Source organism: Staurois parvus, unplaced genomic scaffold (genome assembly GCF_062004578.1).
Source record: "Staurois parvus isolate SC_StPar_1 unplaced genomic scaffold, SC_StPar_1.0 ptg002618l, whole genome shotgun sequence".
NCBI classification, from domain to species: domain Eukaryota; kingdom Metazoa; phylum Chordata; class Amphibia; order Anura; family Ranidae; genus Staurois; species Staurois parvus.
In genome coordinates this window covers 1-16,963 of record NW_028320414.1, presented here as the reverse complement: position 1 = coordinate 16,963, position 16,963 = coordinate 1, and the positions used below count along the sequence as shown (strand labels likewise).

At 52.6% G+C, this 16,963-nt stretch overlaps 1 protein-coding gene and 2 non-coding genes across 3 annotated transcripts; all 3 read left to right on the top strand.

Moving 5' to 3' along the window:
* The first annotated feature begins 517 nt into the window (after nucleotides 1-517).
* On the top strand, nucleotides 518-10,105 carry LOC149430590 (FAST kinase domain-containing protein 4-like). Its single transcript, XM_089666211.1, has 4 exons — nucleotides 518-658; nucleotides 3,950-4,094; nucleotides 8,214-8,462; nucleotides 9,960-10,105. Exons 1-4 carry the CDS (start codon nucleotides 656-658, stop codon nucleotides 10,073-10,075), a joined length of 513 nt encoding a protein of 170 aa, XP_089522337.1. The 5' UTR covers nucleotides 518-655; the 3' UTR covers nucleotides 10,076-10,105.
* Nucleotides 6,738-6,872, top strand: LOC149430592 (small nucleolar RNA SNORA5). Its single transcript, XR_016309489.1, has one exon. It is a non-coding gene; the product is annotated as a small nucleolar RNA SNORA5 (small nucleolar RNA).
* LOC149430591 (small nucleolar RNA SNORA5) lies at nucleotides 8,578-8,710 on the top strand. Its single transcript, XR_016309490.1, has one exon. It is a non-coding gene; the product is annotated as a small nucleolar RNA SNORA5 (small nucleolar RNA).
* Nucleotides 10,106-16,963: the final 6,858 nt, after the last annotated feature.

Genomic DNA, 16,963 nt, shown 5'->3' with positions numbered 1-16,963 from the left:
TCCTAGAAGGGTGTGATTGCTAAGCTGCTCCTCAACTCTAATCAGTGCACCAGATTGTATGTAAGATTTGTATCTGCCAGTGTGTGTGGTCGACCAGCTGGATTGGAGTTGAGTCTCCCTCTGCTGGTGGCCAAAAGGTAGTGCGGGCTGTGAAAGTGTATCACGGCCGGTCTTATATACGGTTTTATATATTCAAAGTTGAGTCCCATTTATTCCCTCGTACCCCAAGTCACGGCCGTACGTGCACGCCTCGATTAGCTAGTCGCTGTGGGCGTGGCGTGTGGGGAATCCGTGACGGGGTTATATTGTATATTCCTTGTGAGGCAATAAAGTTTTATTGAAATGTCGCAATCGGCGGTTCTTTGCTCAGAACTGTGTATGAGGAGCACAGGTGAGCCCTATCTGATGCTGACCGATACAGTCGACTTGCGAGCAGCGACATTTTTATGCCGGGCGAATGTACTAAATGCAGCAGACGGAGTCCGCACCCTGAAAACGGAGTCTGACCGATATGTAACCGCCCCTCATCCGTGTTGTGTCCCCACAGGTATGCCTGCAGCACAGCGAGACCTTCAACATCAACCAGCTCTTCTCTGTACTTCTGAGTTTTGCATTTCTCAACTTCCAGCCCCGTCAGAGCGAAGAGTTCTTCAATATGGTGAGTGTCCCGCTATTGTGTCCCCTGCCGGCTCCTGTATTCCCTGCCGGCTCCTGTATTCCCTGCCGGCTCCTGTATTCCCTGCCGGCTCCTGTATTCCCTGCCGGCTCCTGTATTCCCTGCCGGCTCCTGTATTCCCTGCCGGCTCCTGTATTCCCGACCTCTGATGCTATACAGTGAAGGAAATGCGTATTTGCTCCCCGGCTGATGCTGAATGTTCGCCCCTCACACAGAAATGATCGGTCTAACAATGGAATGTTCGCCCCTCACACAGAAATGATCGGTCTAACAATGGAATGGTCGGCCCTCACACAAAAATGATCGGTCTAACAATGGAATGTTCGCCCCTCACACAGAAACGATCGGTCTAACAATGGAATGTTCGCCCCTCACACAGAAACGATCGGTCTAACAATGGAATGTTCGCCCCTCACACAGAAACGATCGGTCTAACAATGGAATGTTCGCCCCTCACACAGAAACGATCGGTCTAACAATGGAATGTTCGCCCCTCACACAGAAACGATCGGTCTAACAATGGAATGTTCGCCCCTCACACAGAAACGATCGGTCTAACAATGGAATGTTCGGTGTAACACTGAGAGACAGAATACAACAACAAATTCAGCAGAAATGTGTCTAACAAATGATGACGGATCTGCATGTTCATGAGGGAAAGAAGGATTTGATCCCCTTCACAAAACATGACTTAGTACTTGGTGGCCAATCCCTTGTTAGCCATCACAGAGGTCAGACGTTTCCTGGAGTTGGCCCCCAGGTTCGCACACATCTCAGGAGGGATTTTGGCCCACTCCTCTTGGCAGATCCTCTCCAAGTCATTAAGGTTTGGTGGCTGATGTTTGGCAACTTGGAACTTTCAGCTCCCTCCACAGATTTTCAATCGGATGAAAGTCTGGAGACTGGCTAGGCCACTCCAGGACCTTAATGTGCTTCTTCTTGAGCCGCTCCTTTGTTGCCTTGGCCGTGTGTTTTGGGTCATTGTCATGCTGGAACACCCACCCACCACCCATTTTCAATGCCCTGGCTGAGGGAAGAAGGTTCTCACCCAAGATTTGAGGGTACATTGCCCCGTCCATCGTCCCTTTGATGCGGTGCAGTTGTCCTGTCCCCTTAGCAGAAAACCCCCCCCAAAGCAGAATGTTTCCACCACCATGTTTCACAGTTGGGATGGTGTTCTTGGGGTCATAGGCAGCATTCCTCTTCCTCCAAACATGGCGAGTTGAGTTGATGCCAAAGAGCTGGATTTTGGTCTCCTCTGACCACAACACTTCCCACCAGTCCTCCTCGGCATCATTCAGATGTTCAGTGGCAGACTTCAGACGGGCCTGGACATGTGCTTTCTTGAGCAGAGGGACCTTGCGGGCACTGCAGGATTTCAGTCCTTGTCGGCGTAGTGTGTTACCAATTGTTTTCTTGGTGACTGCGGTCCCAGCTGGCCGGAGATGATTGACAAGATCCTCACTCGTAGTTCTGGGATGATGCCTCACTGTTGTCATGATCATTGACACTCCACGAGGTGAGATCTTGCATGGTGCACCAGACCTAGGGAGACTGACACTTGTTTTGTGTTTCTTCCATTTGTGAATGATTGCACCAACTGTTGTCACCTTCTCACCAAGCTGCTTGGCCATAGTTTGGTAGCCCAGTCCAGCCTTGTGTAGGTCTACCATCTTGTCCCTGACATCCTTGGACAGCTCTTTGGTCTTTGCCATGGTGGAGAGTTTTGAATCTGATGGTTTGATGGCTCCTGTGGACAGGTGTCTTTTATACAGGTAACACAATGAGATTAGCAGCACTCCCTTTAAGAGACTGCTTCTAATCTCAGCTTGTTACCTGTATGAGAGACACCTGGGAGCCAGAAATCCCGCTGAATGATAGGGGATCAAATCCTTCTTTCCCTCATGAACATGCAGATCCGTCATCATTTGTTAGACGCATTTCTGCTGAATTTGTTGTTTTATTCTGTCTCTCAGTGTTACACCGAACATTCCATTGTTAGACCGATCGTTTCTGTGTGAGGGGCCAACATTTCATTGTTAGACCGATCGTTTCTGTGTGAGGGGCGAACATTCCATTGTTAGACCGATCGTTTCTGTGTGAGGGGCGAACATTCCATTGTTAGACCGATCGTTTCTGTGTGAGGGGCGAACATTCCATTGTTAGACCGATCGTTTCTGTGTGAGGGGCGAACATTCCATTGTTAGACCGATCATTTCTGTGTGAGGGGCGAACATTTAACATCAGCCGGGGAGCAAATACGCATTTCCTTTACTTTATCTCCGGATTGTGTCCCCTGCTGGCTCCTGTATTCCCGACCTCTGACGCTATGTCTCCGGGTTGTGTCCCCTGCCGGCTCCTGTATTCCTGACCTCTGACGCTGTGTTTCAGGTTGTGTCCCCTGCCGGCTCCTGTATTCCCGACCTCTGACGCTGTGTCTCCGGGTTGTGTCCCCTGCCGGCTCCTGTATTCCTGACCTCTGACACTGTCTCCGGGTTGTGTCCCCTGCCGGCTCCTGTATTCCCGACCTCTGACGCTGTGTCTCCGGGTTGTGTCCCCTGCCGGCTCCTGTATTCCCGACCTCTGACGCTGTGTCTCCGGGTTGTGTCCCCTGCCGGCTCCTGTATTCCCGACCTCTGACGCTGTGTCTCTGGGTTGTGTCCCCTGATGGCTCCTGTATTCCCGACCTCTGATGCTGTATCGTATTTTCCATGTTAAAATCCCGCAGTTTTTGTCGATTTTTAAACACGAAAGGGATTCAAATTTAGCTCCACCCACTCCCTGGAGGTCGCTGGCCAATGGGCTGCTACAGAAACCTGTATCTCACGGGCCTCATATTCCACCTGATGTAATATGGGGAGATGAGCTGAAGACATACACAGCATGCGTCAAGGGAATGACTTAAAGCAGAGCGTCACTCTTTTTCCCCGATGTTAGGACCGTTAAAGCTGAAATCTAATCTGATTATTTTTTGATTTTCCTGGTTCCTCCCCCTTCCCCCCCTCCCCCAATCAGCATAATGAAGGCACACTGAATATACAGATGAAAATTAGATAACGCAATCTGATCCTGACCTCACTGCAGTACAGCTTGTCGGTGGTCAGTGACCGCCCCGGTCTGTGATTGGACAGTGATGGAGCAGCAAACGAAGCCTGATTGGCCTTCAGAACCCCCCAATCAGAATCCTCGTACTGCAGCCAAGCTGCCTTCCTCTTCTCTAATGTAAGAATGATTTCCTGTAAGAACAATCCGATCTTCTCGTTATTTCTTTAGATTCACCAACGTTTCGGCTCCGAATTCGACTCGCTGGACTGGAAGGTGCAGTTGGACACGGTGTGGTCGCTGTGTATGCTGGGTCATGTGACCACGACGTATTTCCAGAAGATTCTGAATCCTCAGTTCTACAGCCAAGTCCTGGGTATGAGTACAATGGATGTCGTCACAAATGATGCGCTAGGCCCGGGTTTCTCATCCGGTTTTGGGTTGTTTTTTTTTCACCGTGGCGTGCGTTAACATTGTGCAATATCCCGGGGTGCCCCAGTCTAAGATGCAGAAAATGTTACTTATCAATGAGTCGGGGATGATGAACACAGCTGCCTTGCATTCATTTCACAGCAGAAGCCCATCAGAGGTCCTCCAAATACCACCAGTGGTCCTCCTATCACATCGGTGGTCCCACTGTCACATATTGGACAGTGCGCATCAGAAGTTCCCCTATCACATTGGTCATCCCCCCTATATCATTGGTGGTCACGCTATCACACCAGAGCTCCCAGTGCACTTTGGTGGTCCATCATCACATCAGAAGTCCCCCCATCGCACGTTGGTGGCCACCCATCACATCAGTGGTCCCCCCTCACTAGAGGTCCCTCTATCATATTGGTGCTCCCACTGTCACACATTAGAGTTCCCCTTATCACATCGGTCGTCCCCCTATAACATCAGGAGGTCTTATCACACCAGAGCTCCCACGCACATTGGTGGTCCCCCATAACATCAGAGGTCCCCCTATTGCAGTAGAGGTCCCACTGCACATCACGGATTCCCTCCCCATCACATCAGGGGTCCCCCCATCATATTGGTGCCCTCCCTATAGCATCAGAGGTCCTCCTAGCACACCAGAGCTCATTGGTGGTCTCTCATCACATCATAGATCCCCCCATTACATTAGAGGTCCCCCTATCATATTGCTGCCCCCACTATCACAACGGTGGTTCCCCCAACCCCCCTACCCCCCCCATCATATCGGTGCCCCCACCCCGTATCATATCGGTGGTCCCACTATTGCACGTTAGAGGTCCTCCTGCACACCAGAGGTCCCCTTGTGACATTGGTCGTCCCCCTTATCACACCAGAGCTCCCAGTGCAAGTTGGTTGCCCTCATCACATCAGTGGTCCCCCTTAATATTGGTCATCCCCACTATCACATTGGTGGGGCCCCCCTATCACACCAGAACTTCCAGTGCACATTGGTTGCCCTCATCACATCAGAGGTTCTCCTTAATATTGGTAGTTCTACTATCACACATTAAAGGTCCCTTTATCACATTGGTCTTCCCCCCATCAAATCAGTGGCCCCCCTATAACGTCAGGGGTCCACCTTTGACACCAGAGCGCCCACTGCACATTGGGTGTCCCCCCTATCACACATTGGTGGGCCCTAATCACAGCAGAGGTCCCACTGCACATCAAAGGTCCCCCCCATCACATGTTGTGCCCCCCCATTGCACCAAAGGTCCCACTGCACATCAGAGGTCCCCCCTTCACATCATGGATCCCCGTCACATCAGAGGTCCCACTGCACATCAAAGGTCCCCCCATCACATGTTGGTGCCCCCCCCCATCACATCCCCATTTGGTACCCGCCCCCCCCCATTGCACCAAAGGTCCCACTGCACATCAGAGGTCCCCCCTTCACATCATGGATCCCCGTCACATCAGAGGTCCCACTGCACATCAGAGGTCCCACTGCACATCAGAGGTCCCCCCATCACATGTTGGTGCCCCCCCCCCCCAATCACATCCCCATGTGGTGCCCGCCCCCCCATTGCACCAAAGGTCCCACTGCACATCAGAGGTCCCCCCATCACATGTTGGTGCAGCCCCCCCCCCAATCACATCAGATTTCTCCCCATTGCACCAAAGGTCCCACTGCACATCAGAGGTCCCCCCTTCACATCATGGATCCCCATCACATCAGAAGGGACCACTGCACATCAGAGGTTCCACCTTCACATCATGAATCCCCGTCACATCAGAGGTCCCACTGCACATCAAAGGTCCCCCCATCACATGTTGGTGCCCCCCCCCAATCACATCCCCATTTGGTGCCCGCCCCCCCATTGCACCAAAGGTCCCACTGCACATCAGAGGTCCCCCCTTCACATCATGGATCCCCATCACATCAGAGGGCCCCCCATCACATCAGAGGTTCCCCCTTCACATCATGGATCCCCATCACATCAGAGGGCCCCCCATCACATCAGAGGTTCCCCCTTCACATCATGGATCCCCATCACATCAGAGGTCCCCCCCATCATATTGGTGCCCCCCTATAACATCAGAGGTTCCCCCTTCACATCATAGATCCCCATCACATCAGAGGTCCTCTCCATCATATTGGTGCCCCCCCCCCCCCCTCATCACATCAGAGGTCCTCTCCATCATATTGGTGTCCCCCCCCATCATATCAGAGGTCCCCCCATCATATTGGAGCCCCCCTATAACATCAGAGGTCCCCCCATCACATCATGGATCCCCATCACATCAGAGGTGCCCCCCCATCATATTGGTGTCCCCCCATCACATCAGAGTTCCTCTCCATCATATTGGAGCCCCCCTATAACAACAGAAGCCCCCCTATCACAGCATGAGGCAGCCGTTTAGCGTGGTCGGCCTGCTGTCTGGCAGGATCTTCATTGCAGAAATAGATTCAAGGAAAGAGCTTGCAGTGTCTGCAGGGAGACGTGACGCCAGACATGCTGAATGATGAGACTCTGTCTATATACACGTTGCTGCGCCCATCACAAAGCCAAAGTTTTAAAGGAAAACCTCTACGCTTTGCAGCCTCGTCAAATTCAGCACCGCCCATTTCCTGGCGGCCGCTGGCCAATGGGCTGCGAGAGAATTTTTGTAGCTCATGGGCCCCGTTTCCTCTGCGGTAGGATTTGGGGATAAAATTGTGCTACGGACACTTTAGAAAAAAAATGTTTTATGTAGTTTGTTATTTGGAGGGGGGAGGAAGGTGTTGGGGGGGAAGGTGTTGGGGAGGAAGGTGTTGGGGAGGAAGGTGTTGGGGAGGAAGGTGTTGGGGGGGGGGGGGGGGGAAGGTGTTGGGGGGGAAGGTGTTGGGGAGGAAGGTGTTGGGGGGGGGGGGGAAGGTGTTGGGGGGGGAAGGTGTTGGGGAGGAAGGTGTTGGGGGGGGAGGTGTTGGGGAGGAAGGTGTTGGGGGGGGAAGGTGTTGGGGGGGGGGGGGGGAAGGTGTTGGGGAGGAAGGTGTTGGGGGGGGAAGGTGTTGGGGGGGAAGGTGTTGGGGGGAAAGGTGTTGGGGGGAAAGGTGTTGGGGGGAAAGGTGTTGGGGGGAAAGGTGTTGGGGAGGGAGGTGTTGGGGAGGGAAGGTGTTGGGGAGGGAGGTGTTGGGGAGGGAGGTGTTGGGGAGGGAGGTGTTGGGGAGGGAGGTGTTGGGGAGGGAAGGTGTTGGGGAAGGAAGGTGTTGCGGGGAAAGGTGTTGGGGAGGGAAGGTGTTGGGGAGGGAGGTGTTGGGGAGGGAAGGTGTTGGGGAGGGAAGGTGTTGCGGGGAAAGGTGTTGGGGAGGGAGGTGTTGGGGAGGGAAGGTGTTGGGGAAGGAAGGTGTTGCGGGGAAAGGTGTTGGGGAGGGAAGGTGTTGGGGAGGGAGGTGTTGGGGAGGGAAGGTGTTGGGGAGGGAAGGTGTTGGGGAGGGAAGGTGTTGCGGAGGGAGGTGTTGGGGAAGGAGGTGTTGGGGAAGGAGGTGTTGGGGAGGGAAGGTGTTGGGGAAGGAGGTGTTGGGGAGGGAAGGTGTTGGGGAGGGAGGTGTTGGGGAGGGAGGTGTTGCGGGGGAAGGTGTTGCGGGGGAAGGTGTTGCGGGGGGGGTAAGGTGTTGGGGGGGGGGGGTGTGGGAAGGTGTTGGGGGGGGGGGGGGGAGGTGTTGCGGGGGAAGGTGTTGGGGGGGGGGGAGGTGTTGGGGAGGGAAGGTGTTGCGATCTGGCTTCCATGATTTAAAGAGACTATGGCCTATAATAACCCGGGGGGGGGGGGGTTGGGGGCTTCCATGTAGCATCGGAGGTTGCCCCTTGCGGGCGTTTCGTAGAGGACCTCCACGACAAAGGAAATCCATCAGTGGGCGTGGCCTGGGAGGAGCCTGGGTGGCCTAGTCGGTGTGCTGTCCCTCCACGTTCTTCTGGATGAATTCCAGACGTCGGAGTCACCGGATCAGGGATCTCACCGTGCAGAGCGGCGCTCCAAGCTGTCCAGTGCGGGTCGCACACGATCTCATCATCTCATTCTTTTATGTCTGCAGGGGAACAGTCAGAGAAATCCGTCAGCCGTTGCCGAAAGTTACTGCAGATAAATGCCTCAGCGCAGCTGGAGAGCCCCGATTATCCGGGGCCCCTGCTTCCCATTGATGTACTGCAAACCCTACAGAGCCGGGTGGAGGTCAAGACAGGCAGCACCCTGCAGTGCGCAGTCAGCAATGCGCTGAAAAAAGTCTTCCCCGACCCCGGGACCTGCAACTTCAACGTATCCACCATCTATGGCTGGAATTTAGGTGAGAGGGATGGCGGTTGTTCACACACAAATTATATGTCATTATGGGGCAATAATCAAAATATTCATTAATTATTTAAATATTCAATGAGCCCTGTTAGGAAGCGCTACAGCCGTGCAGCCTCGTCAAATTCAGCCCCGCCCACTCCTGGCGGCCGCTGGCCAATGGGCTGCTACAGAGTCCAGTAGCTCATGAGCCTCATTTTCTCTCCTGTAGAATATGAGAATAAAATTTTGCTACTAACATGTAAAATATATACCGTATTTTTCGCTCCATAAGACGCACCTAGGTTTTAGAGGAGAAAACAAGTAAAAAAAATATTCTGAATCAAGGGACTGCGGATACGGTACAGGAGATGGTCAGAGACTGCGGACACAGTACAGGAGATGGTCAGAGACTGCGGACACAGTACAGGAGATGGTCAGAGACTGCGGACACAGTACAGGAGATGGTCAGAGACTGCGGACACAGTACAGGAGATGGTCAGAGACTGCGGACACAGTACAGGAGATGGTCAGAGACTGCGGACACAGTACAGGAGATGACCAGAGACTGCGGACACAGTACAGGGATGACCAGAGACTGCGGACACAGTACAGGAGATGACCAGAGACTGCAGACACAGTACAGGAGATGACCAGAGACTGCAGACACAGTACAGGAGATGACCAGAGACTGCAGACATAGTACAGGAGATGACCGGAGACTGCGGACACAGTACAGGAGATGACCAGAGACTGCAGACACAGTACAGGAGATGACCAGAGACTGCAGACATAGTACAGGAGATGACCGGAGACTGCGGACACAGTACAGGAGATGACCAGAGACTGCAGACACAGTACAGGAGATGACCAGAGACTGCAGACACAGTACAGGAGATGACCAGAGACTGCAGACACAGTACAGGAGATGACCAGAGACTGCGGACACAGTACAGGAGATGACCAGAGACTGCAGACACAGTACAGGAGATGACCAGAGACTGCGGACACAGTACAGGAGATGACCGGAGACTGCGGACATAGTACAGGAGATGACCGGAGACTGCAGACACAGTACAGGAGATGACCGGAGACTGCGGACACAGTACAGGAGATGACCAGAGACTGCGGACACAGTACAGGAGATGACCGGAGACTGCGGACACAGTACAGGAGATGACCGGAGACTGCGGACACAGTACAGGAGATGACCAGAGACTGCGGACACAGTACAGGAGAGCAGCGGTTGTTGTCCGTGCAGCCGCTGCATTCCAAGCGACATGAGCCGGACTTCCTGCAGGGGGATGCACGGAAGCCCCGTGTGGGCAAACATGGCCCGCACTGCAGTACACCCGTGTGAATGAGGCCTATAGGAGGTCAGCCGTGTGCACAGGAGTCTCCTTTGCACCCCAAATTCCCATCATCCTTCAGTTGTCAAGGTTCTGAACCATGTTTGATATCTGTGTTGGGTTTCCCTGTATGAACAATAATCTGTTTTCTCCTCTTTGTGTAGTTGGCGAAGTTGTCCTAGATTCTGATCTTGAAGCTCTAGCCCTGCAGGATTTCGAGGCCCCCCACAATCCAAAGTCTGGGGGGACCCAACCGCTGCCTGAGGGGGCGAGGAGGTGAGGAAACCCCAGGAACAAACCGGCATTGATGATCCCTAATTGGTTCAACCGAGAACGGGAATGAAAAATCTGACGGAACCGGCCAGTCTAAAAATCATGCTTGTGGCTTCATTCACACAGGCAGACGGGGGCTGCCGCCGGCGGTAATCAGGAGATTCGGGGGTGGGGGGTAGGCGGGGGGGGGGGGAGGTAGGAAAGGACTATAGCTTTCCTTAAAGTGGTTATGAACCCTCAAAAGTGCCCAGTGCAGTGACTGGCCTCAGGTGTTTAAAGCTTATCTGAGCTTTCAGAAAACAGGTAGCGGAGTTCTGAAATTACATACTGCAGGGCTCAGTGTGGGGAGTTCTGAGAGCTGATTGGAGGAAAGAGACACACCTCCCTCCACACAGCTCACGGGAACAGAGCTGAGGCTGTCAATTACAGGCCGTGCCCTCCCCTGTCACTTTCTTTCGCTTGGTGTCAGGAAAACTCATCAGAAGTTACTCATGCAGAGGTAGCAAGGAAGGAGGCAGCAGACAGAAATGACACTCAGTGCTTTGGATTGTGACAAGTACACACTGTAGAGGGATCTGCTTTGTCCACATTTCCTGTCTGAGGTTTACAACCACTTTAAGAACTATCCGTGCCTATTTCAGGCAATCATTTGCGTCAGTGTTGGGCATGGCCGGATCTAGGGGGGTGCTGGGGTGGGCTATGCCCAGATTTTTTTTGTGCCCCCCCCCCCCTTCCCGCCAAAGCTCTGCTGAGTGCCCAGCGACCCCTGTCCTCTGCCCTGCCAGCAGTGACCTCTGCCCTGCCAGCAGTGACCTCTGCCCTGCCAGCAGTGACCTCTGCCCTGCCAGCAGTGACCTCTGCCCTGCCAGCAGTGACCTCTGCCCTGCCAGCAGTGACCCCGTCCTCTGCCCTGCCAGCAGTGACCCCGTCCTCTGCCCTGCCAGCAGTGACCCCGTCCTCTGCCCTGCCAGCAGTGACCCCGTCCTCTGCCCTGCCAGCTGCGACCCCTGTCCTCTGCCCTGCCAGCAGTGACCCCTGTTTTCTGCCCCTGCCAGCTGCGACCTCTGCCCTGCTGGCTCCTGTGCTGTACCCTGCTGAGCCCTGTACACTCCCCTGCTGAGCCCTGTACACTCCCCTGCTGAGCCCTGTACACTCCCCTGCTGAGCCCTGTACACTCCCCTGCTGAGCCCTGTACACTCCCCTGCTGAGCCCTGTACACTCCCCTGCTGAGCCCTGTACACTCCCCTGCTGAGCCCTGTACACTCCCCTGCTGAGCCCTGTACACTCCCCTGCTGAGCCCTGTACACTCCCCTGCTGAGCCCTGTACACTCCCCTTCTGATCTCCCATTCTCTGCCCCCTAACATTTTTTATTGCACTCTCAGGTCAGGCTAGATCCGGTCCTGGTGTTGGGGTAACATTACTGATACGTGCCGCAAATTCAATTATTTTTTACTACCGACCAGTCTAAGAATTTGCTACAGCAACAGGATTCTTAAAGGACAAGTAGGGTCAAAGCTCTCCTTTGGGTGCACTTAGTTTTGCCCCCCTGCGCCCCAGATTTAGCAGACAGCGAGCACTGGTGGCTGACGTCAGAGTCGGTCCAGGCTCTGCAGGGACCCTGGACTAATATCTGGATCCTCCCAGATGCCTGACCAGCAGCTGGCTCAGCCCCTTGGCGGTTCCGCCCCTGCGCAGCCCAGCGCTCCAGTGTGCGCAAAAGGGGCCGGGTTACATGTGATGTGAGGTCATGGGCACTGCCCATGTTTGTCACTGGGTGGGCGGGGCCTGGTGGGGAGCTGAGAGACTAGTTCCACCGTCGAGTGCGCACCACTGTGACCGCGCACAGCCATGTGTGGATTCAGAAGCCGCCATTGGACTGAATAGCCCACTGCTGTGCACTGTCACTCAGAAATGGAGCGGGACCAATGCGGAATTAGTCTCTCGTTTGTCCATCGGGCTCTGCCCACCTCCTAGTATACAACTCCTTGGTCAAGCACCTGTCATTGTGGTGGGAGGGAGGACGGGAGAGCGCACTGGGGAGGGAGTGCGCTGTGTGGACACTCCTTCCCACTGCTGACACTGGTAGATTCGTGTACCTTGAGCGCAAACACCAACACTTTCCGTGCGACACCCCGACAGATGTCTATAGGGTGTCTTCCCCTGACTGTGTGCAACCACCTGCAGCTGTCAGATATGGACTCCTTGCAGTGCAATGGCTGGTGCCGCCGCTGTTCGCATGCAACTGTTTATCTTGGTGACATGTGAATAGACTCCAACCGACCCTGGACTGCCGCCAGCGTGCCAAAAATCCAGAAAAACACACAATACAAATGTTATAAATGGAGCTGTAGTTTAGTGAGTAAAATAAGTGTTTGATCCCCTACCAACCAGCAATGATTCTGGCTCCCACAGACTGGCTATGTGCTCATGTGGCACGCAGATTAGTCCTGTCCATGTAAGAAGGCGCTCCTAACCACAACTTGTGTATAAAGGACACCTGTCCACAGAATCTCTTGGGCACCACCATGAGCAAGACCAAAGAGCTGTCAAAGGATGTCAGGGAAACGATTGTAGACCTACACAAGGCTGGAATGGGCTACAAGACCATCAGCAAGAAGCTTGGTGAGGAGACAACTGCTGGAGCGATTATTTACAAATGGAAGAAATTCACAATAACAATGACCCTCGGTCTGGAGCTCCATGCAAGGTTTGCCTCATGGGGGGTAAGGGTGATCATGAGAAAAGTGAGGGATCAGCCAAAAACTACACAGAGGGAGCTTGCGAATTACCTCAAGGCAGTTGGGACCACAGTCAAACCATTGGTAGCACAATATGCCGCCATGGACTGAACTCCTGCAGCTCCCGCAAGGCCCCCCTCCTCAAGAAGACACATGTACAGGCCCATCTGAAGTTTGAAAATGAACATCTAAATGATTCAGAGAAGGACTGGGAGACAGTGCTGTGGTCAGATGAGACCAAAATTGAACTTTTTGTCACTAACTCGACTCGCCGTGTTTGAAGAAAGAAAAATGCTGACTATGACCCTAAGAACACCATCCCTACAGTCGAGCACAGAGGTGGAAACATTATGGTTTGGGGCTGTTTCTCTTGCTAAAGGTAAAGGCCGACTTTGCCGCGTTGAGGGGCCAGTGGATGGGGCCATGTATTGTATTGTAAAATCTTGGATGAGAACCTTCAGCCAGAACACTGAAGATGGGTCGTGGATGGGTCTTCAAGCATGACAATGACCCAAAACATACCGCCAAGGCAACAAAGGAGTAGCTCAAGAAGAAGCACATTAAGGTCCTGGAGCGGCCTAGCCAGTCTCCAGACCTTCATCCTATAGAAAATTTATGGAGGGAGCTGAAACTTTAAGTTGCCAAATGACAGCCAAGAAACCTTAAGGATTTAGAGAAGATCTGTAAAGAAGATTGGACCAAAATCCTTCCTGAGATGCTGCAAACCAACCCTGGGAACCAACTACAAGGAACGTCTCACCTCTGTGCTCGCCAACAAGGGTTCCTCCACCAACTACAAGGAACGTCTGACCTCTGTGCTCGCCAACAAGGGTTCCTGCACCAACTACAAGAAACGTCTCACCTCTGTGCTCGCCAACAAGGGTTCCTCCACCAACTACAAGGAACGTCTCACCTCTGTGCTCGCCAACAAGGGTTCCTCCACCAACTACAAGGAACGTCTCACCTCTGTGCTCGCCAACAAGGGTTCCTGCACCAACTACAAGAAACGTCTCACCTCTGCGCTCGCCAACAAGGGTTCCTCCACCAACTACAAGAAACGTCTCATCTTTGTGCTCGCCAACAAGGGTTCCTCCACCAACTACAAGAAACGTCTCACCTCTGTGCTTGCCAACAAGGGTTCTTCCACCAACTACAAGAAACGTCTCACCTCTGCGCTCGCCAACAAGGGTTCCTCCACCAACTACAAGAAACGTCTCACCTCTGCGCTCGCCAACAAGGGTTCCTCCACCAACTACAAGAAACGTCTCACCTCTGCTCACCAACAAGGCTTCCTCCACCAACTACAAGGAACGTCTCACCTCTGTGCTCGCCAACAAGGGTTCCTCCACCAACTACAAGAAACGTCTCACCTCTGCGCTCGCCAACAAGGGTTCCTCCACCAACTACAAGAAACGTCTCACCTCTGCTCGCCAACAAGGGTTCCTCCACCAACTACAAGGAACGTCTCACCTCTGTGCTCGCCAACAAGGGTTCCTCCACCAACTACAAGGAACGTCTCACCTCTGTGCTCACCAACAAGGGTTCCTCCACCAACTACAAGGAACGTCTCACCTCTGTGCTCGCCAACAAGGGTTCCTCCACCAACTACAAGGAACGTCTCACCTCTGTGCTCGCCAACAAGGGTTCCTCCACCAACTACAAGGAACGTCTCACCTCTGTGCTCACCAACAAGGGTTCCTCCACCAACTACAAGAAACGTCTGACCTCTGTGCTCGCCAACAAGGGTTCCTCCACCAACTACAAGGAACGTCTCACCTCTGCGCTCACCAACAAGGGTTCCTCCACCAACTGCAAGAAACGTCTCACCTCTGCGCTCGCCAACAAGGGTTCCTCCACGAACTACAAGAAACGTCTGACCTCTGTGCTCCCCAACAAGGGTTCCTCCACCAACTACAAGGAACGTCTCACCTCTGTGCTCGCCAACAAGGGTTCCTCCACCAAGTACTAAGCCATGTTTTGCTCGGGGATCAAATACTTATTCTGCTCACCGAACTGCTACTCCATTTATAACATTTGTATTGTGTGTTTCTTCTGGATTTTTGGTTGATACTCTGTCTCTAACATTTAAAATACACCGATGAGAACAATTATAGACCCTTCATTTCTGTGTAAGTGGGCGAACCTACAAAATCTGTAGCGGGTCAAATTCATTATTTTCCCCACTGTACAATAAGCATGCAACAAGTGAAGCCAGAACTGCATACTTGACTGATTACTTGTCCCGGGTTACTGAAACACATTCCTCCCATGTCAGGGTGACCTTAAGGGGCCGGGACAGAAGTATTACTTATAGATCATCTTTAAAGCTGAATTCCAGGAATTCAGCACCTTTGTAGAAAGTGAAGGCACTCAATGAGTTAACCACTTGACTTGAAATTTATATCATTTTTTTCCCAAATTAGAGCTTTCTTTTGGTGGCACTTGATCAATACTGGGGTTTTTTTTTTTTTTTTTAATTTTTTGCGCTATAAAAACCATGGTAAAGATATTGTTGTTTAATTTTTTTTTTTTTTTTATATTAGTAATGTCGGCGATCAGAGATTTATTGTGGGGCTGTGATAGTGCTGCGGGCAATCTGATATGAACTGACGCTGGGTGGGAACCAACTGCCACTGACATCTCCGGTGATCAGTGCTAATAAAAAGCACTGACACTGTACTGATGACACTGGGCAGGAAGGGGTTAACATCTGGGACGATCAAAGGGTTAACTGTGTAGCGGACATGCTTTGCAGAAAGATAAAAACCGGCGCGACCCCGCTGACAGGAGAGAGATCTGTGTTGTTTACACTCGCAGATCTCCCTCCTCTCAGTTGCTCCGCTGATCATAGGGCCCCGGGCCACGAATCGCTGGCCGGGACCCGGTGATTGACATGTAAGGGAGCCAATGACAGCGCGGGTGGGTGCGCACTTTCTACCCGGAAATGCAGAATTACGCACAGCGCCTTGAAAAAGTTTTCTTCCCACCTGAAATGTCCCCCCTGTTGTCATGTTACTATGTATCCCCCTCCCCCCATGAAATATTCCCCATGTTGTCATGAGACAATGTATTCCCCCTCCCCCCTGAAATGTCCCCCATGTTGTCATGTTACAATGTATTCCCCTCCCCCCTGAAATGTCCCTCTTGTCATGTTACAATGTATCCCCCTCCCCCCTGAAATGTCCCCCATGTTGTCATGTTACAATGTATTCCCCTCCCCCCTGAAATGTCCCCCATGTTGTCATGTTACAATGTATTCCCCTCCCCCCTGAAATGTCCCTCTTGTCATGTTACAATGTATCCCCCTCCCCCCTGAAATGTCCCCCATGTGTTGTCATGTTACAATGTATTCCCCTCCCCCCTGAAATGTCCCCCATGTTGTCATGTTACAATGTATCCCCCCCCCCCCGAAATGTCCCCCATGTTGTCATGTTACAATGTATCCCCCCCCCCCCCTGAAATGTCCCCCATGTTGTCATGTTACAATGTATTCCCCCCTGAAATGTCCCCCATGTTGTCATGTTACAATGTATTCCCCCTGAAATGTCCCCCATGTTGTCATGTTACAATGTATCCCCCCATGTTGTCATGTTACATATATCCCCCCCCATGTGTCATGTTACAATATATCCCCCCCCCATGTTGTCATGTTACAATGTATCCCCCCCCCCCCATAATGCCCTCCCCATGTTGTCATGTTACAATATATCCCCCCCCATGTTGTCATGTTACAATGTATCCCCCCCCCCCCCCCATAATGCCCTCCCCCATGTTGTCATGTTACAATATATCCCCCCCCATGTTGTCATGTTACAATATATCCCCCCCCATGTTGTCATGTTACAATGTATCCCCCCCCCCCCCCCATAATGCCCTCCCCATGTTGTCATGTTACAATGTATCCCCCCCCCCCCATAATGCCCTCCCCATGTTGTCATGTTACAATATATCCCCCCCCCCCCATGTTGTCATGTTACAATGTATCCCCCCCCCATAATGCCCTCCCCATGTTGTCATGTTACAATATATCCCCCCCATGTTGTCATGTTACAATGTATCCCCCCCCATGTTGTCATGTTACAATATATCCCCCCATGTTGTCATGTTACAATGTATCCCCCCCCCATGTTGTCATGTTACAATATATCCCCCCCAT

Coding starts and splice junctions, on each gene's coding strand:
- LOC149430590 (XM_089666211.1), top strand. Junction 4,095..8,213: donor GTTCTACAGCCAAGTCCTGG/GTATGAGTACAA, acceptor TTATGTCTGCAG/GGGAACAGTCAGAGAAATCC. Junction 8,463..9,959: donor CATCTATGGCTGGAATTTAG/GTGAGAGGGATG, acceptor CTCTTTGTGTAG/TTGGCGAAGTTGTCCTAGAT.